A 25361-nucleotide genomic window follows, 5' to 3' on the forward strand; every position below is an offset into this window, starting at 1 on the left:
ATTGTTATTGGATATGCCACAGTTTATCTGTTTACCTTTTGAGGTATATTTTGGTTGCTTCCAAGTTTTAGCAATTTTGAATAAAGCTGCTATAGACATTTATGTGTAGGTTTCTGTGTGAACACAAGTTTTCAGCTCATTTGGGTTAATATCTGGGAACACAGTTTTTAGATCATATAGTAAACCTACGTTTAATTTTGTGAGGAACTGCCAGACCATCTTCTAAAATGGCTGTACCATTTTGCACTGCCATCAATCAACCATGAGTGTAAGTTCCTGTTGCTCCACATGCTTGCAAACATGTAGTATTGTCAGTATGAGTTATTTAAACCATTCTAATAGTTGTGTGAAGTGAAGTGAAGTCGCTCAGTCGTGTCCTACTCTGCAATCCCATGGACTGTAGCCTACCAGGCTCCTCTGTCCATGGAATTCTCCAGGCAAGAATACTGGAGTGGGTTGCCATTTCCTCCTCCAGGGGATCTTCCTGACCCAGGGATCGAACCCAGGTCTCCTGCATTGTAGGCAGAGGTTTTACCGTCTGAGCCGCCAGGGAAGCCCCAATAGTTGTGTAGTGGTATCTAATCGTTGTTTGAGTTTCAGTTCCCTGATGACTTATTATAGTGAGAATCTTTTCATATGCTTATTTACTTTACTATGCCTTTTATATGCCCTACATCTTCTTTGATGAGGTTATAGTTCAGATTGTTTGCCTGTTTTTTAATTGGGTTGTTTATTTTTCTGTTGTTGAGTTTTTAGAGTTCTTTGCACATTCTGTATTCTGTTCCTTTATCAGATAATTGGTTTTCAAATATTTTCTCCTAGTCTGTGGCTTCTCTTTTCATTCTACTAATAGTCATTTTTGCAGAGCACAAGTTTTAATTTTAATGGCGTCCAGCTTAACAATTTCTACCTTCATGACTCGTTGTTTGGTGTTGTATTTAGAAAACCATCTCCAAGCCTAAGGCTACCTGGATTTTCTCCACTGTTATCCTTTAAAAGTTGTGTAGTTGTAGTAATTTTTATTTCACATTTAGATATGTGATTGATTTTGACTTAATTTTTGTGAGACGTATAGGTCTGTATCTAAATTTTTTATTTTGTTTTTGTTCATTTGTATGTGAGTGTCCAGTGGTTCCAGCACCCTTTGGTGAAAAGGCTGTCCTTTCTCCATTGAGATGTTTTTATTCCTTTCTCAAAGATTAGTTGGGGACCATATTTCTGGGCTCTATATTCTGTTCTGTTGATCTGTCTGTCTCTTCTTTTGCCCATACCCAATTGTCTTGATTACTGTAGCTTTATAGTAAGTCTTGACAGAAGATGGTATCAGTCTTCCTGCTTTGTACTTCCCTAGTATTTTGTTGGTGACTCTGGGTTTTTTGCTCTTCTCTTTAAACTTTATAATCAGTTTGTTGATATCCACAAAATAATTTGTTGGAATGTTGCTAAATCTGTAGATCAAGTTGGGAAAAACTGATACATCTTAATAGTATCTTCCTATCCATGATCATGGATATTCTCCATTTTGGGGGGGTGTCTCCTTTGACTACTTTCTTTGGAGTTTTGTAGTTGTCTTCTTGTAGCTCTTCTACATAATTTGTTAGATTTATACCTGAGTATTTTATACTTTCATGCTAATATAATCGATGCTGTGTTTTTAATTTCAAATTCCCATTATCTTTTGTTGTTATGTAAGAAAGCAGTTGACTTTTGTATATTAAAACTGTGTCATGCAACCTTGCTCCTAATAATCACCTATTAGTTCTAGGAGGTTTTAGATTGTTTTTTTTTTTGGTTTCTCTTTTGTTGTTGTTGTTGATTCTTTGGAATCTTCTGCATAGACAATCATACCGTCTGTAAACAAAGATGATTTCATTTCTTCTTTCCCAGTATATATATCTTTTATTTCCTTTTCTTCCCTTATTGCTTAGCTAGGACTTTCAGTACATGCTTAAGAGAGTGGTGAAAGTGGGGAACATCCTTGTGTTGTTCTCCAGCATAGGAAGAAAGCATCTGGTTTCTCACCATTAAATATTTTGGCAAATATTAGTAGGTTTCTTGGCAAGTATTCTTTACTAAATTGATGAAGTTCTTCTTTACTTCTAGTTGAATTTTGTTGCATGCTTTTTCAGTACCTATTGATATGGTTATGTGTTTTTTTTCTTTAGCCTGGTTGATGTGGTGAATCCATTAATTAATTATTGAAAGCTGAACCTTTGTCTTGTATACTTGAAATACAGTTCATTTGGCCATGGTATAATTCTTTATATATATAGATGATTTGATTTGCCAATATTTTGTTGGGGATTTTGCACCTATGTTTATGAGAAATATTGATCTGTAATTTTCCTTTCTAGTGATGTCTTTGATTTTGATGTGAGGTTGATGCTGGCCTCATAGAATGAGTTAGGAAGTTGTTCTGGAACTTTTGGGAGAGATTTTCAAAAAATGGTATTATGTCTTATTTAAATGTTTGGTAAAATTCATCAGTGAAACCATCAGGATTGGTGCTTTATGTTTTTGAAGGTCATTAATTATTGATTTAATTTCTTATATATAAGAAATTTATCATCTGTCATAACTACCATAACTCACACTGGGAGAACTAGATAATCTGAATAGACATACATATATACATATACATATATGTGTGTGTATTTATATGCTGTTTCTCCTACTGTGAGGTGTGTGTGTGTGTGTATATGCCTGTGTGGATTAACTATTTCTGCTAGTGTGAGTTATGGTAGATTGTCTTTCATGGAGTTGATCCATTTCTTCTAAGTTATCAAATTTATGGGCATAGAGTTGTTTATAGTATTTTAAATTATTCTTTTAATGTCCATGAGATCATTGTGATGATCCTTCTTTCATTTCTCATATTAGTAGTTTCTGTCTTTTCTCTTGGTTAGCCTGGCTAGAAGTTTATCCATATTGACCTTTTCAAAAACATAGCTTTTAGTTTCATTTACGTTGTGATTTTCTTCATGTAGTTTATTGTTTGGAGTTCAGCCAAATTTGGTAAATTTGTAACCATTATTTCTACAAGTACCTTTCATTTTTGCTCACTTTCTACTTTCCTCCTGGTACTTGATGATACAAACTGGTATCATTCCACAGATTCCTGTGGTTCTGTTCATTTGAATCTCTGTTGTTTAAACTGGGTAGTTTCTATTGTTCTGTCTTCCAGATTAAAGATTCTTTTCTTTGTTTCCTACATTCTTCTGAGCTCATTCATTTAGTTTTTTAATTTCAGTTCTGAGGTTTTCACTCTCTTTATTGAGATTTTCTATTTTTTTTTTGTCAAGATGTTCTGTTTTAATTTGTTTCAAGCATGTTCTTAATTTCTTTTTTCAAATTAATTTTTATTGGAGTATAGTTTATTTACAATGTTGTGTTTCTGCTGTATAGCATAGTGAATCAGTTATACATATATCCACTCTTTTTAAGATTCTATTCCCATATAGGTTCTTAATTTCTATTGAAGCATTTTTGTGATAGCTACTCTCAGATCTTTGTCAGATAATTATATTTTCTGTTTGTCTCAAGTGTTGGCTTTTGTTGATTATCCTTTTTTATTTACTTTGACATCTTCGTAGTTCTTAATATCATGAGTGATTTCCCTTGAAACTTGTACATTTGGGGTATTATGGTCTCTGGATCTTATTTAAATCTTCTATTTTACCTGACTTCCTCTGACACCTCTGGTAGAGGAAGGAAGAGCAACCATCTCATTACTGCCAAGTTGGGGTAGAAGTCCAAGTTCCCCAAGAAGCTTCTGTTGACACCCATGTGGCAGAGATGTGTGTGTGTGTGAGAGAGAGAGGGAGTGTGTGTGTGTGTGTGTGCAAAAGGAGTTGATAGTGTTGATTAAGGATGGGAGTTCTAGCTGCCCATGTAGATGATAGGGTGGTTTCAATACCAATGCCTAGTAGTGAAAGTTCTCTCTACTTGGCTGCCTCTGATATTACCCAGTAGGGAGGAAGAAGGTTGCATTGTACAGCTGTTAACAAGGCTCCAGGCTTGTGGCTGAAGGTGTGGTGTGGCTTGGTTAGTTACTGTTTGGATGGGTTGAAAACACCAGGTCCCTACTTGGATTTCTCCAAAATCTGTGGGTTATTAGAGCACCTTTAGTTTAGCTTGGTAAGGATGGAAGTCTTCTTTTTGTTTCTGTGGATTTGCTTATTTTGGAAATTTCGTATAAATGGGAGTCTGTGGCCTTTTAAAACTCGCTTCTTTTCAATTAGTATAATGTTTTCAGGATTCATCCATGTTGTAGCATATATCAGTACTTCACTTGTTGTTATTCCCAAATAGTATTCCTTTGTATATCCGCCACATTTTATTTATCTAGTCATCAGATAATGCACGTTTGGATTGATTTCATTATTTGGCTGTTATGAGTAATGCTGCTCTAACAGTCATACTCATATTTTTGTATAGACATGTTTTTAACTCTGTTGGGTGCAACGCTGGGTCCTAAGGTAACTCTGTGTTGAACATTTTGAAAACTCTGTTTCTTTATTGTTATTATTTTTAATTCAATATCAGTCTAATTTCTAATTCCAGTAGGACTTTTTAAAAAAGTTGAGTTAGTTTTACACTGTGGTGTGTCTTCATTACTATGTGCAGGCTTTCTCTAGCTGCAGCGAGCCAGGGCTGCTCACTAGTTGCGGTGTGCAGGCTTCTCATCGGGTGCCTTCTCTTGTTGCAGAGCATGGGCTCTAAGGCGCACGGGCTTCAGTAGTCGTGGCTTGTGGCTCCAGAGCATGGCTCAGTAGTTGTGGCGCATAAACTTAGCTGCTCTGAGGCATGAAGGGACCAGAGATTGAACCAGTGTTCCTTGCCTTGCAAGGCAGGTTCTTAACCACTGAAACACCAAGGAAACCCCCCTTTTTTTTTTTATTATTAACTTGTGTCATATTGCATTGTGGTGTCAGGAAAGAGGCCTGAGATATTTTATAGTGTCTTTTAGAAAGAACTGTTCCCAGACTTTAGATTTAGTTCTAATCTGCATTTTGCTTACATCTGTATTCATTCCATTAAAATGACAGATGCTGATAATTAAATCACTCAAGAGATCTATGTTACATGAGTATTTAAGTGTTTTAAACCACTCACATTTGAAACATTGTGCATGTTATTATTCAGTCATAACGTTTATATTCATAAATTTACCTGTATTTTTAATTATTTAGAAAAAAGAAAGTGAGTGCCTGCAATTAAAAATTTTGGTGCTTCGAAATGAACTGGAAAGACAGAAGAAAGCTTTGGGTCGGGAGGCAGTCTTGCTGCATAAAGAGCAGATTGCATTACGGGACAAAGGTGAGTGAAATACCTGACACACTGCCTAGCCTCCACGTTCAGCAATTTTCCTTTTTCACCGTGGGCTTCAATAGTCATCTTTTATAAGTTTGCTAAAACAAATTTTAAAAATTTCTTGAAGTATTTTGAAATTGATACATAAAGTGTACATACGCGCACACACACACTTCACATTTTCAAATTGAACACACCTGCATAAGCAGAATCTCCCATCAGGAAACAGGCATTATAAGGACCCCAGAGCCCCAGAAGCTTCATGTTCTCTTCCATTCATGGCATCTCTAGCCAGACAACCTACTACCTTAACTCCATATACCGTAGATTGAGTTTGCCTGATTTTGAACTGTATACAATAGGAGCATATAATATGTACATTTTATGTGCTGGCTTTCAACATTTTGTTTGTAAGATTCATCCCTAGCTGAATGTAATGTAGTCTTAGTTATTTTAACTGCTAATAGTATTCTACTGTATGAATATGAATTTATTTAATCTTGCTTTTGGCATTTCACTAATTTCTAGTTTGGGACTATAACAAATAATGCTTCCATTCTAATGCTTCCATGAATGGAAGCATTATTGCATGTTTCTTAAAGGACATTTTTTAAAGGCATTTCTTTTGGCTGTAAACCCAGGAGCAGAATTACATAGTCATAGGATACACGTATCTTCAGCTTTAGTAGGTTGTATCCAAAAGTTTTCCAAAGTAGTTTTGCCAGATTATGTCTTCTCCATTCAGCAATGTATCCTACATCCTTGTCGGTGTTTGATACTTTCTGTTTTTGTATTTTAGCTTTCCTGGTGGGTATGTTGTAGTGTCCTCTTGAAATTTTCATTTTTCTTTCCCTTAAGACTAATGAAGTTGAACACTATTTTGTGTTTCTTACTGATTGGGAATATTCCTTTTGAAGCACCTGTTAAAGTAACCCCCCACTCTGCTTTTTTAAAAATTGGTTTGCATAATTTTTTGTGTTTTTTATAATTTTTTAAAATTTATTTATACTATAAGCTAATTATATATTTATAATTCAGTTTATACTATAACCCAGTATTCTTGCCTGGAAAATCCCACAGACAGAGGAGCCTGGTGGGCAACAGTGGGTTTGCAAAGAGTCAGACATGACTGAGTGACTGAGTGCACACACATGTATACACACATGTACACACACATAATTAAAGTGACTCTATTCTAATTATTTTATGACATAAGAAAATTATGAAAAGTTTTTTAAACAGCTCTGCTGCTGCTGCTAAGTTGCTTCAGTCATGTCCAGCTCTGTGTGACCCCATAGATGGCAGCCCACCAGGCTCCCCTGTCCCTGGAATTCTCCAGGCAAGAATATTGGAGTGGGTTGCCATTTCCTTCTCCAATGCATGAAAATGAAAAGTGAAGTCACTCAGTTGTGTCCGAGACTCCTAGCAACCCCATGAACTGCAGCCTACCAAGCTCCTCCGTCCATGGGATTTTCCAAGCAAGAGTACTGGAGTGGGTTGCCATTGCTTTCTCTGTTAAACAATCTATTAAACAGCTCTATTGAGATTTAATTCATATACCAAGCAGGTCATTTAAAAGTGTATAAATCAGTGTTTTGGTGTTTATTCATAGGGTAGTACAATGATCACAATTTGTCTCTTCTAAAAGAAAATGTGTACCCATTAAACAGTTGATCCACATGCCCCCTTTCACAAATCTTAAGTGAGCACTGATTTGTTTTCTGCTTCTATAAATTTGTTTTTTCTGTGCAATTTTTATAAATGGAATCATACAATGTGTGGTCTTTTATAATCAACTTTTTTCATTTAATGTAATATTTCAAGGTTCATTCATGTTGTAGCATGCATCACTACTTCTTTTTTTAAAATACAGTTTAGTTACATGGATATACTACATGTTATTTGTACATCCATCCATTGATGAAAATTTGGATTGTTTCCATTTTTGTCCTTCTGAATAGTGGTTCTGTGAACATTCGTATCTAAGTTTCTGTAGGGAAGTATGTTTTTATTTCTCTTGAATATACCTGAGAGTAGAATCGCTAGATCCTATGATAACTGCAATACTTCAGACTTTTACATTATTATTGTATTTGTTATGGTGATCTGTGATTAGTGGTCTTTGATGTACAATTGTAATTGTTTAGGGATACCACAAATCAGACCCATATAAGACAATAAACTTAATAAATGTTATGTATGTTCTGTTTCACTGACTAGCCATTTCCCTTTCTCCCTCCCCTAGAGTCTTCCTATTCCCTGAGCCACAATAATACTGAAATTAAGTTAGTTAATAACCTGACAGTAACCTCTAAATGTTCAAGTGAAAGGAAGAGTCATATGTCTGTCGCTTTAAATCAAAAGTTAAACATGATTAAGCTTAGTGAGGAAAGCATGTTGGAAGCCAAGATAGGCTGAAAGCTAGGCTCTTGAGCCAAACAGCCAAGCTGTGAATGCAAAGAAAAGTTCTTGAAGGAAATTAAAAGTGCTACTTCATTGAGTACATGGAGGATAAAAAGTTAAATAGCTGTATTGCTGATACAGAGAAAGTTTTAGACTAAGGTCTGCTTAGAAGGTCAAATCAGTCAGAAAATTCAATTAAGCCAGAGCCTAATCCAGAGCAGGGCTCTAACTCCCTTCAATTCTCTGAGGGCTGAGAGAGGTGAGGAAGCTGCAGAAGAAATGCTCGATGCTAGTAGAGGTTACTCCATTAAGTTAAGGGAAGAGGCTGTCTCTGAAATATAGAAGTGCAACGTGAAATAGCAAGTACAGACGTAGAAGCTGCAGCAAGTTATCGAGAAGATTTAGCTAGATAACGAATGAAGGTGGCGACACTAAACAGCACATTTTTAGTGAAAACAAAACATCCATATTTAATAAGATGCCTTCTAGGATTTTCATGGCTAAAGAAGAGAAGTCAATGCGTAGCTTTAAAGAACAGGCTGACTCTCTTGTTACGAGCTAACACAGCTGGTGACTTTAAGTCAAAGCCAGTGCTCATTTACCATTCTCTAAGCTTCATGGGAAATAGATGGGGAAACAGTGGAAACAGTGGCAGACTTTATTTTGGGGGGCTCCAAAATCACTGCAAATGGTGATTGCAGCCATGAAATTAAAAGACGCTTACTCCTTGGAAGAAAAGTTATGACCAACCTAGATAGATAGCATATTCAAAAGCAGAGACAGTACTTTGCCGACTAAGGTCTGTCTAGTCAAGGCTATGGTTTTTCCAGTGGTCATGTATGGATGTGAGAGTTGGACTGTGAAGAAGGCTGAGCGCCAAAGAATTGATGCTTTTGAACTGTGGTGTTGGAGAAGACTCTTAAGAGTCCCTTGGACTGCAAGGAGATCAACCCTGGGATTTCTTTGGAAGGAATGATGCTGAAGCTGAAGCTCCAATACTTTGGCCACCTCATGCGAAGAGTTGACTCATTGGAAAAGACTCTGATGCTGGGAGGGATTGGGGGCAGGAGGAGAAGGGGACGACCGAGGATGAGATGGCTGGATGGCATCACGGGCTCGATGGACATGAGTCTGAGTGAACTCCGGGAGTTGGTGATGGACAGGGAGGCCTGGCGTGCTGTGATTCATGGGGTCGCAAAGAGTCGGACACGATTGAGCGACTGAACTGAACTGAAGCTCAAACTACCACACAGTTAACTCATCTCACATGCTTGTAAGGTAATGCTCAAAATTCTCCAAGCCAGGCTTCAACAATATGTGAACCGTGAACTTCCAGATGTTCAAGCTGATTTTAGAAAAGGCAGAGGAACCAAGGATCAAATTGCCAACATCCATTGGATCATCAAAAAAGCAAGAGAGTTCCAGAAAATCATCTATTTCTGCTCTATTGACTAGGCCAAAGCCTTTGACTGTGTTGATCACAATAAACTGTGGAAAATTCTGAAGGAAATGGGAATACCAGACCACCTGACCTTCCTCTTGAAAAATCTGTATGCAGGTCAGGAAGCAACAGTTAGAACTGGACATGGAACAACAGACTGGTTCCAAATAGGAGGAGTACATCAAGGCTGGATATTGTCACCCTGCTTATTTAACTTATATGCAGAGTACATCATGAGAAACAACTGGGCTGGAGGAAGCACAAGCTGGAATCAAGATTGCTGAGAGAAATATCAATAACCTCAGATACGCAGATGACACCACCCTTATGGCAGAAAGTGAAGAAGAACTAAAGAGCCTCTTGATGAAAGTTTAAGAGGAGAGTGAGAAAGGTACCTTAAAGCTCAACATTCAGAAAACAAAGATCATGGCATCCAGTCCCATCACTTCGTGGCAAATAGGTGGAGAAACAGTGGAAACAGTGGCAGACTTTATTTTTGGGGGGCTCCAAAATCACTGCGGATGGTGATTGCAGCCATGAAATAAAAAGACGCTTGCTCCTTGGAAGGAAAGTTATGAACCTAGACAGCATATTAAAAAGCAGAGACATTGCTTTGCCAACCAAGGTCCATCTAGTCAAGGCTATGGTTTTTCCAGTAGTCATGTATGGATGTGAGAGTTGGACTATAAAGAAAGTTGAGAGCAGTGGAATTGATGCTTTTGAACTGTGGTGTTGGGGAAAACTCTTGAGAGTCCCTTGGATTGCAAGGAGATCCAACCAGTCCATCTTAAAGGAGATCAGTCCTGGGTGTTCATTGGCAGGACTGATGCTGAAGCTGAAACTCCAGTACTTTGGCCACCTCATACAAAAAGCTTACTTATTTCAAAAGACCCTGATGCTGGGAAAGATTGAAGGCAGGAGGAGAAGGGGACGACAGAGGATGAGATGGCTGGATAGCATCACTGACTCAATGGACATGAGTTTGAGTAAACTCAGGGAGTTGGTGATGGACAGGGAGGCCTGGCGTGCTGCAGTCTGTGGAGTTGCAAAGAGTGGGACATGACTGAGCAACTGAACTGAACTGAAATCCTAGGACCCTTAAGAATTATGCGAAATCTACTCTGCCTGTGCTCTATAAATGGAAAAAGAAAGCCTGGAAGACAGCACATACGTCTGTTTACAACATAGTGTACTGAATATTTTAGGCCTACTGTTGAGACCTATTGCTTAGGAGAGGAGATTACTTTCCAAATATTACTGCTCATTGATAGTACGTGGTCACATGAGAGCTCTGCAGATGTTGTGGAAATAGCCAGAGAACTTGAATTAGAAGTGAAGGCTGAAGATGTGATTGAATTGCTACAAGCTCATGATAAAACTTAGATAAGGTGTTAGGTGGGCCAAGAAAGTGGTTTCTTGAGGTGGAAACTGCTCCTGGTGAAGATGCTGTGAAGATTGTTGAAATGACAACAAAGGGCTTAAAATATTATGTAAACTTAGTCGATAAAGCAGTAGGGCTTTTCTCCCTTCTCTCAGAAACCATTGTCCTGGGCTGCCTGTTACCCAGAATCTGAGACTTGCTGCATATACTTTTGTATGATTTTTATTTTAGTTGTTTTCAGTGAGAGGGTAAATCTGATACATGTTGATCCATCATTTAGAAACAATAGTCTTTTTCCTGTGCTTTCTCACCTCTTTGCTTGTTGTTATGAGAACGTTCCTTTTCTCTGCTTGGTTCAGTTATTTTGTTTCTTCAAAGACATGCTCAAATATGACGTCTCTTTTGAGGCTTTTTTCTTCCTCTTCCAGAAATTTCTTTATCCCTCTTCTGTATCCCCATAGTATTTTTGATGTTGCCTTATTTTACCAATTAGTTGGTTTGAACTTTTGAGGGCAGAAACTTGTCATTTTTATATTAGCTTCCTTCTTACTGCCTAGGTTAGTGCCTTATATGGCACCCAGGGAGCATTAGCATAGAGTGAGGCTCTGAGTGGCTTGTGTCTAGGTCATGTGCATTATATATAGGACATGAATTCTCTGTCCTTAGTTCATCTGCATTGCATCATGGTTGGTTTTTTTTTTTTGCTTCCTGTTTGTCTTCACTGTATTTCAGACCAATGAGATTGGTAGATAAATGTAATGGCAAATAAAATCTACTGTATTGGGAATGTATTTGGAATGTGAATAAAATAGGCCATGGCTAACAAGTTTAAAATGTTTGAACTATATAAAATACAGGTTGGGCTAAAGAATAATCTTGAAACTGTGATTTTACTTTATTTCAGTGATTTTAGAAAAATATAGTTTAAATTTAGAGGCATAGATTTTGATTCAAAGTTCTTGATGCATGCCTGGCTCATTATTTGCCAGCTGTATACCCTTATCCAGTTACTTGGCTTCCTCTGTAAAATGAAATTAATAATAATACTTATAACTATGTCAGTATCCTGCTGAGTTTTAACAGGCTTCTAAGTTCTGCTGATGTTGCTGGTCTATGGAACACACTTTGTGTAGCAAGGGTGTGTATGATGGTCAGATGAGTTGTAAAACTGAAATGATCTTAAGAAAATAGGAGCACAGTGTTTTCTGTCTTATTCCTATATCTCACCTTGTTGAATATCTGTACCATTTAAAATTAAGTCCTTCCTGACTGAAGATGCCTCCTATGATCCACTTCAGTCTCAATGCTTTAGCCATATGCAAATTCTTTTAGAACTAAAAAAAAATAAAATTTGCTTTAGTGTGTCTCACCAGCGTTTAGGCCTCTGTTAATTATCACTTTTTCCAGGAACTCTTCACTGGCCCCCTTCTCCTTCTCCTCCCCCCTTATCCACTAGGTTAGATGTACTATGTGTGTTTCCATAGCACCTGTGCTTTTCCATTATAGCATTGTACATATTTGCTAGTTTGTCTCTAGACTGTAAGATCGCTGAGGGTAGGGGTAGTGCCTGGGACAGATTAGCATTCAGTAAATATCTGTTGAAGGATTGAATCACAGTTACAGTTATCAGTCTAATGTTATCAGCATCAGAGCTAAAGAACGCGGACTTCTATAGTTTCTAGCTTAGTATTCATTTGGGAAAATTGATATTCTCCTGAGAAATACTGTAGAAGAATTGTATATTCTTTAGCAATGGTTGTCAGAACTATCTGCATTCCAGTACAGGTTGCATATTGACATTTATACCTGAAAGTCTGGGCTACTGCCATTAAAAATCATGAGATATTATGGTCAAGACCTTTTTCTATTAGAGTGTCTGTTAGAATGACTGCAAATAAATAGATAGCTGTTGTGTACATACAAGATCTATTTTAAGAGGTCTAATCTACTAAAAGACATGGTTTTGTTTTTTCTGTTTTTTTTTTTTTGTGTGTGTGTATGTGTGCTTTGAAAGTACCATTAACTATTACAATACTCAAATTGCCTGCTACCTGTAGCACGTATGTCTACATATCTTTTTCAAGATCATCAGTTTTTAAAATGAAAACACTCTAGGAGTTTAGAGGGGTTAGGAACTTGTGCCTTTTTCTAATAAGAGAAGCAAAAATAATGATAACTACAGTATTTCATTTACCATGTGAAAGTGATAGTTGCTCAGTCGTATCCAACTCTGTACGACCCCATGAACTGCCAGGCTTCTCTGTCCTTGGGATTCTCCAGGTAAGAATACTGGAGTGAATTGCCATGCCCTTCTTCAGGGGATCTTCCCAACCCAGGGATCGAATCTGGGTCTCCTGCTTTGCAAGCGGGTTCTTTACCATCTGAGCCACCTGAGAAGCCCAGATTACCATACTTGTCACTTCATAGATATGAGTGATTTAATCACCACAGTAACTTTATTAGGTAGGTACAGTTATTATTTACATTTATAGTTGAGGAATCATGGTCAGAAACATTAAATACCTTACTGAAGTTTACAATTGACAGATGATATGATTAAACTCTTTCTGTTTTTTCCAAAACTTAATCATAGGTTGATACCACCTTTTATCAGTAATAGGATGTGTAAAGTCCATGGAATATATGTTATTCTGGCATATGGTAAAAAGATAGGGAGATATAGTTTTTCATTTGTGTTCCCAGTTGTATTTTTCCCTTTTATTCTGATAGAAGTCCTATCACCAGCCTTGAAGCAGGTGAACTTCTAAACAGTGACTTCTATCCCATTTAAAAGACTGAGTGGTAATAATACCAATACAGTATTTTAACATATATATATGGAATTTAGAAAGACAGTAATGACAGCCCTATATGCAAGACAGGAAAAGAGACAAGAGATGTAAAGAACAGACATTTGGACTATGTGGGAAAAGGCAAGGGTGGGGCGATGTGAGAGAATAGCATTGAAACATGTATATTACCATATGTAAAAGAGATGACAGGGCAAATTCAGTGCATGAAGCAGGGCACCCAAAGCTGGTGCTCTGGGACAACCCAGAGGGATGGGGTGGAAACGGAGGTGGGAGGGGCATTCAGGATGGGGGACACATGTACTCCTGTGGCTGATTCATGTCAATATCTGGCAAAAATCACCACAATATTGTAAAGTAATTAGCCTCCAATTAAAATTAATTAATTAATTTTAAAAAAGACAGGTGTAATGAGAATCACCAATATCTGTAGAATGCTCTATTAGTGCCAGGCAGTGTCATGTGTTTCCCATTCTTTATCTCATTTTGTTCTAATTGTCCTATGAATTAAAGGCAGTGTTATTTATATCCACCTATTAATAAAGATATCATATATGTTATTATCCAATTTATAGATGAGGAAACTGAGTTTCAGAGGCCCAAAGCCACATAGCAAGTTATGACAGAGCCTGTGTTCAGAGTTCCTGATGCCAAACAGTGCTACAAAGGAAGACTGAGATTTTGTAGATACCCATTTTGACTCTGAGAGTGAAGTCATAGTCAGCACATTCTTATATCTCCATTTTATCATAGAAAGAAAGGATGGTAATGTTCAAGTTAAATATGGATTTGCCAGAATGGTTCAGAATTACTGGTTTTGAACACTGACTTTGTACTTCAGGAGCTTTCTTCCCACTTTCATATATGTTTTTGGAGATGAGTATTATTTTGTATTTCTCTGAATTCTTAGAATCGTTGGCAGGTTAGAATCTAACGTTGACACTTTGGGCTCAAATTTAAGCAGAAGAATGAGTGCTGTTGTTGGCTGTGCTTTTCTGCCATTGGGAATCTTTGTAGACTGGTAATGAGACCTGAGGAATTCGAAAGAAAGGTTGACTAGATACAGCTAACCATATTTAGGTACCAGTAGACCCTAATCTAGTTGCTGCAGACTCCTATTTTTATAGTGATTGTGCTAGGTTACCAGAGACATACTCTTATCTATTAAAATTTCATTTGTGTTGAACATCATTCTTGTACATGTGCATCAATGTACTATTTAATGAATATTGAGCCATGTTACAATATTTTATTTTATTTTATTTTATTTATTTATTTTTTGTTATGATTTTTTAGAAGCACTTCAGCCATTGGTATTGGTAACATGAAGGGGGAAATTGTGTTTGTCACTCTGTTTGCAGCTTTGATTTAGTGTGTTTGCTAGCCAGTAGTGAAATAATTTGCTACTTAAAATAGTACTGGTGGCTTCTTACATATCATGGCTTCTCTTTGATACTTGGTGCTTAATCTTCATACTTGGTTCTCAGCCCAAAAGCTCAGTTAGGATACAGAGTCAGTAACATGACATTTTGTCTTTGCTACTGATTTTTCTGAATGACCATAAAGAAGTTAATTTCTGCATCTTTTTATACATCTGTGCAAGAAGGATAACAGCTCATAGTGGTGCCATAGGGATTGATTTGTGTACACATTTGGAAGAAGCTAATGCCTGTTTTATATATATATGTATGTATTGTGTTTTGCAAATATTCATTGCAGCTGAATGATTTATGCAAAGAGGCAACAAAAAGATAATTTCTGTCCAATGTTCCTGACTTGTTGGGTGGCCACATAACTCTGATGGGACTTGTTAATCCACACTTATAAGTTTCCCCTTCCCATTCCTGGAAGGCAGTGGTCCAACTTGTGGTCCATAGAACTTCCAGCTGGGTCAGGAACTGATCTTTTCAACATTAATGTTTGTTAATATATATATTTTCATTTCAGCAGATATTTAGTTACACTGTTTAATTTAAAAAAAGAAAAGCAGGTTTCCCCTCTTTAGCATTTCAATAAAGACAGCCTTCACATTAACTAATTATATATTGGTTTATAGGGTCTTTTGCTCTGACTCAACCCTAAAATCTTTGAGATAAGAAACAACACTCGACCTACATTAATTTGCTTGAAATTTGGTTTAGAAAACGGTTTGAAACCTCGGTTTTTAGGAAATGTTTTCAGTAGAACTGAAACACAGTTGTACATGTTGATAAAATTTGAGAACTCTTCATTGGTGCCTGGGGAATGATACTAACTTTACAAAAGCAGAATTCCTTAACTGGGGGCTTCCCTGGTAGCTCAGACAGTAAAGAATCTGCCTGCAATGCAGGAGACCTAGGTTCGATCCCTGGGTTGGGAAGGTCCCCTGGAGAAGCAAAAGGTACTTAGTCCAATATTCTTGCGTGGAGAATTCCATGGACAGAGGAGAGTGGCAGGCCACAGTCCATGGGATTGCAAAGAGTCCACATGATTTAGAAACTAATACTTTCCCCTAATCCTTGTAGTAACAAACTACTTTTTAATCCAATTAGTTTCTTTATATTAACAATAACATATATGTAACACTATATTATACTTCAGTTCAGTTCTGTTCAGTCGCTCAGTCGTGTCCGACTCTTTGCGACCCCATGAATTGCAGCATGCCAGGCCTCCCTGTCCATCACCAACTCCCGGAGTTCACTCAGACTCACGTCCATCGAGTCCGTGATGCCATCCAGCCATCTCATCCTCGGTCGTCCCCTTCTCCTCCTGCCCCCAATCCCTCCCAGTGTCAGAGTCTTCAATGAGTCAACTCTTCGCATGAGGTGACCAAAGTACTGGAATTTCAGCTTCAGCATCATTCCTTCCAAATAAATCCCAGGGCTGATCTCCTTCAGAATGGACTGGTTGGATCTCCTTGCAGTCCAGGGGACTCTCAAGAGTCTTCTCCAACACCACGGTTCAAAAGCATCAATTCTTCGGCGCTCAGCCTTCTTCACAGTCCAACTCTCACATCGATACATGACCACAGGAAAAACCATAGCCTTGACTAGATGGACCTTAGTTGGCAAAGTAATGTCTCTGCTTTTTAATATTATGCTTAGGAAGTGCTTATACAAGGATGGTTATATTTGGTCCTTAAAGTTCCCTGGCAAGTATTGTTACTTCATTTCATAAGATGCTGAGAAAGCAAGAGGCTTGCTGCTGCTGCTAAGTTGCTTCAGTCGTGTCCGACTCTGTGCGACCCCACAGACGACAGCCCACTAGGCTTCTCTGTCCCTGGGATTCTCCAGGCAGGAATACTGGAGTGGGTTGCCATTTCCTTCTCCAGTGCATGAAAGTGAAAAGTGAAAGTGAAGTCGCTCAGTCGTGCTCGACTCTTAGCGACCCCATGGACTGCAGCCTACCAGGCTCCTCCGTCCGTGGGATTTTCCAGGCAAGAGTACTGGAGTGGGGTGCCATTGCCTTAGCGAGGGACAAACGGGAGCAGAGTTGAAATGTAGATGCATACCCTTCATCTCCAGATTCTTGCTTTTCTTACCATTCCGTGCTGTCTAAAACCTTGCAAAATCTGACTCCTATACAATACTGTGAAGTAGGTAATTTTTATTAAAATCGTGTAACATGCCAGATCTTTTTTCACTTACAGTATTATCTTTTAATTCTTAAAATAATACCAAGAGATAATAATTTTTACTCCCTTTTCCAAATTAGGAAAGCTGGGGCTTAGAGACATTTCCCAAGGTGGCATGGATAAATAACAGATCCAGGTTCAAATTGAGATTTATTTCATCCAAAGCCTGTCTTGTTTCTAGTAAATATTAATATCATTGTTGCTTCCTCTGGTATATGTCTAACAGATAAACTGACTGATAGTTTGCTGATTTTCCATTTGACCTGTGGACTATTAGCTGGAGAATTTTGTTCTGCTATATTCCTTTTTATTACAGGATGAGTAAAGTGAATTTTCCCCAAAGATTTCTTGGATTTGATTGTATCTTAATTAACTAAGCTATCTGGATGCAAGGTCTGCCAGTCTCTCTGTATATCCTTAGGCAAGTCATCCAACTTTGGGTGGGGGGGCTTATTTCCTTTTCACAGACAAACTTTTGGATTATATAGTCAAGATTTCTTACATCTCCGAGATTCTAGTTAGTTTAGGAGATAGACTTGGCAGAAAGGTTAGGGATTTATTCATCTTTTTTTGATGAATCTCTTTATTTTTTAGAGTTTTATGCTAATGATAAATTTCCCAGCAATAAGATGTTGGGGGGGGGGGGAGATTCTCTGACCTACATGTTTCTGTAGATGTCATTTGTTAATGAAAAGCCATTTGGTGGGAATGACCTATTGGATTTCTCTAATTAGCTATACTCAACTCCTATTTTACAGTCTGTAATATGTTTTGATAAGCAAGAACCAAAAACACATTCTTTAAGTGACATTGTGTGTAGAAGAGATCAGAAATGTCAGATTTCATTGTTCAGATCTGGAAAGAAATTCCTCTGGTAATTGTAGTTAATAAAAAAGTTTTGATCTTGTATTGCCAAAATAAATGATTTATATGCAGTTTTCTATCAATTGTAATTTCTTATCATTTTGCAAGAAATTTGAGTAATTAAAGTTATATATATGTGTATGTGTGCATGTCAGTTCAGTTCAGTTGCTCAGTCATGTTTGACCCTTTGCGACCCCATGGACTGCAGCATATCAGACTTCCCTGTCCATCACCAGCTCTCGGAGCTTACTCAAATTCATGTCCATTGCATTGGTGATGCCATCCAACCATCTCATCCTCTGTCGCCCCCTTCTCCTCCCCCTGCCTTCAATCTTTCCCAGCATCAGGGCCTTTTCCAAGGAGTCAATTCTTCTCATTAGGTGGCCAAAATATTGGAGTTTCAGCTTCAGCATCAGTCCTTCCAATGAATATTCAGGACTGATTTCCTTTCAGATGGACTGGTTGGATCTCCTGGCTGTCCAAGGGACTCTCAAGAGTCTTCTGCAACACTTCAGTTCAAAAGCATCAATTATTTGGTGCTCAGCGTTCTTTGTAGTCCAACTCTCACATCCATACATGACTACTATATGTTTAAACTACTAAAATGTTTAATTAACTTCTGCTTGGTCAGTGAATCATTTGGCCTGCATCTCAGATAAAAGAAGAATCACACAGTATATTTGATTTTTAAAATATATCTATGTATTATTTATTTTTGGTTGTGTCAGGTCTTAGCTGTGGCATGTGGTATTTTTTATCTTTATTGAAACATGCAGCATTTTAAGGCACATGGACTTCCTTGGGTTGTCCTTATTCCTTGGAATAAGATCCCACACAACTAAACCCACAGCATGTGGGATCTTTGTTCTCCAACCAGGGACTGAACCAGTGTCTCCTGCATTGGAAGGCAGATTCTCAACCACTGAGCCAACAGTCAAGTCCCCCGACAGTGTGTTTAAATTGGTGCCTTAGCTTTCATCAAAAGGTCATAGATTTCCATTTGAATCTACAAAGACATTATTAAGCATTGTGTAACAATTTTCTCCTCTTAGGTCATAAGGTCACAAATTGAAAAATTGCTTCTCACAAAGTTTGTAACTCAAGATATGTTTATTAGAAAAGATGGCAAAATTTAAATTTTATTAGTCTGTGTGTATGTTCTGATTTCCTATGGCCATCTGACAGAAATTCCTAAACAAATTTCCTTCAAAATGAATAACTGCCTTTCAGAATTTTTTGGACCCAAAGGCAGTTTTCCCAGGATTCATTAAAGTTTCTTTATTTTTGGTTGTTGGCATCGTATGTAGCTTGTGAAAGGCAGTAAAAGACAAACAGCTTTGTGGTGGGGAGGAAAAAGGTGGATTCTTAGTAAATCTCAGATTTTCTTTTCAGAATGATTCATTTGCCATATATTTGTAATGATTTATTTCAGTAGTATCTTAGTTGGATTGTAAGAAAGTCAAACTAGCATATTTTAATCTCCCGCTCTTGCAATAGAAGACAAAGATGTTTAGAAGTAAGCCACCTGACAGAATTTTGTTTTGGTTTGTCATCGTTTTTTCTCTATTTACTCCTCAAAAGCATTGGAAATGACATTTACTAAAAAATACATTTACAATTAGATGTTTCAACACAGAAGTAAAAGGAGATCAATCACAGGGCATGTAAAGGACGTGGAAAGGGCATTGCATGTGTGTGGATGTACATGTCTACTTTTATTTTTGGAGCAGCCAAAGGAGCCAGGCATTATATAAGATGATGGAAACAGAAGGATAGATGTGATGGTTACATGACAGAAATATGTAGAGAATACCGTAGGGACACAGATGATGAGCATCTGAAAACCAGAACTCCATGTAAGGCGGGTGACACTTGAGCTGATAGCTGGGGGGAGAAGGTGAGACTTCCCAGGTAGAGGGAACAGTTACACAGAGGCATGGAAGTTGATTGGAGAATTTCAGGTAATTCCATAAAGGTTCAACTAACCTTTGAGTAAAGGTCCCTAAGAGAGGCTGAAGAGCCAAAAAATGACATAAAAGGAAATTATGTCAAAAAGTTTGGGATCTATTGAAATAACTTAAGCAAATTTCTAAAAGACAAAAAGTGAACAAGACTGTATTGCTAACTGTTACACCGAATGGAGATTAAGTGTATGTTTTAGAAAGTTCTCTTTGAAGAGTTATGGGTAAGGAATTCTCATAATGGAAATTATTACAGTAATCTAAGCAGTACATAATTAAAATCTAAACAGTTTGGAATAAAGGGAGGATGGAATCTGTGGGTTCAAAAGATATTTAATGATGGACTCTACTGTTGATGATTTAGTGGATTGGAGGAGAGAGGGAAAGAGAAAGACTTAGATATTTTCCAGTTTCTGATTTGGACGGCTGGCCAGGTAATTAAACCGTTCATCAAAACAAATATTGGAGAGAAGCAGATATTGGGAGAAAGGGGAAGAATTAAGACTTCCAGTTTTGGATAGTTACTTAGTGGGTAAGATGATAAATAAGAAACCAACAAGTAAAGTAAATATCAGATTGTGAGAAGGATTCTAAACAAGCTGTGGTGATAGAACTTTGGGAGACTGCTTTTACAAAGATTGCTCAGGAAAGAATTGCTTGAGGAGCTCCGTCTTACAAGATAAGAATTCTAGCAATGGGAATGGCAAGTGAAAGGCTTGGACATAGGAAGTGCCTGTACTATAGAATAGAGGGGAGACCACTGTTGCTGGAAAATAATTTATTAGGAAGAGAATAGCATGACATGGGGTTGGAAAAGAAGAAATTCAAAGTGTAAGTGAAGATATTTTCCTTATCTACTGAATAGGAGGAGAAGGCTAAGAAAATGGCCTAGGGGCCACCGAGTTTCATATTGGGTTGTAGGTAGGATTATAAAGAAATCTTTCTATTATTTCCAGGTTTATGAGGTAAGGTAGTTAATATATAGGATTTAGAGGAGTTGTAAGGATTTGGGTAATGTATGGAGTAGTGATCTCCAAGAATGAGAAAGCAAATTAAGGAGGAAATTGTAATAGAATCGTTGGATGTTGTGTCTGATTGTGCTTAGTGATGATTATTTTTAAGTAAAATCAAACAAGCTGGTTGTATACTTTATCTACTTGGAGCTTCATGGGGATAGGTTGAGAGAATACAAATATTCAGTAAAAGTAAAACTATCTCCATTTTACAGATGAGGAAAATGAACTTTAGAGAAGTTAGCACTTGTTTAGAGTCCCTAAAGTAAAATTTAACCCAGATTTTTCGTATTCCTAAGCCCACAGACTTTCCAGTATAGTACACTGCTTCCCATAGGATCTGCCTATTGTTTTTAAGCATTAAATTAGCTCTGACCTTCTTAGCTATTAAGCCAGTTGTGTAGAGTTATGAAAGGTATCAGTTGCTTCCTATTGCCTGTTACAAGGAAGTATATCAGTTCTTTAGGTAGACAAAAAATCTTCTCTGGACACTAAATTCCAAGAGGAAGTTAGCATCCAGTGTCTTACGTGCTAGATATTAGATAGCATAGTGAAATGATAGTCAATTGCAATTCTGCAAAAGTTACAGCAAGAAATATCTATTAACCCTTGAGAAGGGCAGCATCATAAATCATAGTACAGAAAAGGCATTTCTGTGGGGAGAAAAACTAAAATGGTTTAAGTATATTGCTTTCTGGTCATCTGCCTCGATGTAGAAAACTCAGAAGAATGAGAGCTTATTGATTTTAACTGTAATTTTGACAGGAGCTGACCACTAGCCAGGCTGAGACCAAATTCTCTGGTGAGAGAGAGCCTAAAGAGTCTGTGTTTTGTTTTGTTGATTGAATCAAGATTCATATTCTTTAGCTATTCATTTTATAGAAGACAGCATTGACATTTGGTTATTAAAATTAAAGTGCTTGATTTGAGTTCTTGCTGAACAGAGAGGCCGTAGTGTATGCATGCATAGGGTCAAGGGTTTCAAAAAGCAGTTTTGAAGTGTGATAAACCAAGCCATGCATTTACTTTCTCTCCCTCTCAATGACTTATTGATATGATGATAAAGATACATGCATAAAAAATAAGTTCTTGATAATGGTGAAAATGAAAGAGCGTACTACTGGAATAGCAAAGATTTTTTACATAATTCTCAGATACACAAAGTAGGGTTGTATTGATGAATAAGCTAGAGTAGAGGAAAACTGCAGCCTGGAACACAAATGGAAAAGGTTGCAGTGGGAGTTTCTGGAAAGGCAGTGAGAGCTCTCAGATGCCTCAACTTGCAGCTCCCAAGTATGGAAATCAGAAATAATGGAGCAGTAATTAGGGTAACAGTCTACTGGCTCATTTTCTTTCTTTGTGAATTTGGAGTAACTTCCTATAACATTTACTCCAGCTACTTTTTAACATAATGGATTCCTGACCTGATTAGGTCCCATGGTATGAGATTTTGGCATAGAAAAGTAGAGCAAAGCCTGACTGTGGAATTTTACAACCAACCCAGAGGGAAAACATGAAAAGCAGCTCTGCTTAAGACTGGAATACCCTAAAGTAACATAATCCCAAAGTAAAGTTCTCCCTATTTGATAGTTGCAATGGTTTAAAGTGAAAGCTACTACCTTCTCTCAGCAAATATACCCTGAAGGAAAACTAATTGTTAGCAGGACCTGCCCACTTCACTGAGCTGCTATTCAGAGGTGAAGTCTTTTATGTAAATAAGTCCTTAGAGCTTCAAAGGAAACCTACACTATTTCCTATTGCTTAACCAATCTAATCACTTATTCATGGATTTAAAGGGGAAACTAAAGGTCATCAGATATTTGAGGAAAACACTGTGAATGAGACCAAATTGAACAAACAGAATAGCTGACCTCAAAGAAACAGAAAATACAAAGAATAGAGCTTTAAATAAACTTGATATCCTCAGATTTGACTTCCAGCCTCTGTTTGGGAAGTAGAAAGATGGAAGGAGCATCACTTCCATCCTGACAACAACAGAAAGCTGGATGATGTACAGAATTGTACAGATTTCAAGGCGGTCAATCCCTAGGGGAGGGCCAGAATCAGTGAGAAAGCCCTCCCCAGGAATACAGAGTATGGCCTGGTTTAACCAGAGTGATAGAGGAACTCCCTCCCTTTGTCCCCAGCCAGTCTAGAATGCACAGAATAGCAAGCCACTGTAGTTTACCCCTTGAAGAGACAAGAACATGGTGAGGCACCCTTACTTAGGTGCTGATTCCCAGGGAGTGCCTAAATCTGGGAATAGTATGTCCCATTGAGAAAGAGCCTATGTCAGACCATCTTTACCACTGCCACCATCACCCCCAGAGGGACAAATCAGAGGGAATCTGAAGAATGTCGTGCACTGAAGGTAAGCAAGTCAGCAGCAGAACTCAGATCCAGCTCAATTTCTGACTGAATTGCCTTCAAATTAACAGAAGAATAAGCGTGTCCTTTTTGGCTCTGTTGCCCTGTAAATAATGTTCAATATTAAAAATTTTGAGACAAAAAAGCAAAAAAAAAAAAAAAATCCCTCGCTACCACTACCACCAGCACTACCCACAACAAAATGTTGGCAAGAGAAGTTTACAGAAAAAAGACTCAGAGATGACTTAGGTGATGGGACTATCAGCAAGAGTATTTAAAATAGATATAGTTACTATGCTTCAGAATTTTGTGGAAAGGTAGCAAACGTAGAAGAACGGATGGTAAATTTCAGCTGAGAGGTGGTGGGAACTCTAAGAAACAGTCTAATGGATAGTCTGAAAACTGAAAACAACACCGATAAAGGATGCCTTTGACAGACTCATTGGTATTCCACACAACTGAGGAAAGAATCATTAAATTTGAAGATAGGTCAATAGAAATTATCTAACCTGAAGTATAAAGAGATTCTTTCACATCAAACTAAATTATTTCATAATCAGTGGTCTTATACTTCAAGGAATGATAAATGAACTTCTTCACCAGAAGAAATATAATACCATACAGAAACTTGGCTGTACACACAAAAATTGAGAAATCCAGAAATGGTTGAAAGGAAGATATTATAAAGACATTTTCTTATTAGTTTTAATTTATTTTTAATTGAAGGATAATTGCTTTACAGAATTATGTTTGTTTCTACCCAACGTCAACGTGAGTAGGTCTACCCATGTCTCCTCCCACTTGAACATCCCTCCCACTTCCCCCTCATCCCACCCCTCTAGATTGTCACTATTTGTCATACTGCAGATTCCCATTGGCTGTCTATTTTACATATGGTAATGTATCTTACCATGTTACTCTGCCCATACATCTCACCCTCTCCTTCCGCCCTCCCTCCCCAAAATCTGTGCTCAATGTCTGTGTCTCCATTGCTGCTGTGCAAATAGGTTCATCAGTTTTTCTTATTTTTAGTTGCTCTAGAAGGCTATTGATTTTCTAATGCAACAGCAGTGTTTTGGGGTTTGTAAGAGGCATAAAGTAAAATTTATGAAGTATTTTAAGAGTGGAGAAGGGAAGAGTTGGGAGTGTACGGTTTTCAGGATTTTATACTCTACATGAAGTGGTTTAATCTAATTTAAGGTAGACTTATTAATTAAAGTTATATATTGTAAACTCTGGGGCAACCACTAGAAATTTTCAGTTCAGTTCAGTCGCTCAGTCGTGTCCGACTCTTTGCGATCCCATGAATCGCAGCACGCCAGGCCACCCTGTCCATCACCAACTCCTGGAGTCCACCCAAACTCACGTCCATTGAGTCAGTGATGCCATCCAGCCACCTCATCCTCGGTCATCCCCTTCTCCTTCTGCCCCCAATCCCTCCCAGCATCAGAGTCTTTTCCAATGAGTCAACTAGAAATTTTAGGGGGAGGTAAGAGTAAGCCAATAATGAAGAAAGAGGGAATAAAAAAATAATCCAAAAGCATAGAAAAAGAGGGATAAAGAAACAAAGAATAAGTGAACATCAAGGAACACAGCAAGAAAACAGCTAACAAAGTGGTAGTTTTTAACCTAAATGTATCAGTGTTTATATTAAGTGTACATGTTCTAAATACCACAATTAAGATTATTCAGATTTTATAAAGATAAAAAAAGACCCAACTAAATGCGATCTATAAGAAGCACATTTTTAATATAAAGTGGCCTAAAGCTCAGCATTCAGAAAACGAAGATCATGGCATCCGGTCCCATCACTTCATGGGAAATAGATGGGGAAACAGTGTCAGACTTTATTTTTGGGGGTTCCAAAATCACTGCAGATGGTGACTGCAGCCATGAAATTAAAAGACGCTTACTCCTTGAAAGAAAAGTTATGACCAACCTAGATAGTATATTCAAAAGCAGAGAAATTACTTTGCCGACTAAGGTCCATCTAGTCAAGGCTATGGTTTTTCCTATGGTCATGTATGGATGTGAGAGTTGGACTGTGAAGAAAGCTGAGCGTCAAAGAATTGATGCCTTTGAACTGTGGTGTTGGAGAAGACTCTTGAGAGTCCCTTGGACTGCAAGGAGATCCAACCAGTCCATTCTGAAGGAGATCAGCCCTGGGATTTCCTTGGAGGGAATGAGGCTGAAGC

General features: G+C 37.8%; 1 protein-coding gene across 2 annotated transcripts in view; it reads left to right on the forward strand.

The window, feature by feature from the left end:
- Window positions 1–25361, forward strand: part of UVRAG (UV radiation resistance associated) — a 324313-nt gene that overhangs the window by 154873 nt on the left and 144079 nt on the right. For both annotated transcript variants that reach the window (XM_068988472.1, XM_068988473.1), the window contains exon 8: window positions 5193–5319. In XM_068988472.1, the coding sequence (XP_068844573.1) occupies window positions 5193–5319 (127 nt within the window). The remainder of the gene's footprint in view (window positions 1–5192; window positions 5320–25361) is intronic.

The sequence above is a fragment of the Capricornis sumatraensis genome, chromosome 16 (genome assembly GCF_032405125.1).
Source record: "Capricornis sumatraensis isolate serow.1 chromosome 16, serow.2, whole genome shotgun sequence".
Classification (NCBI taxonomy): domain Eukaryota; kingdom Metazoa; phylum Chordata; class Mammalia; order Artiodactyla; family Bovidae; genus Capricornis; species Capricornis sumatraensis.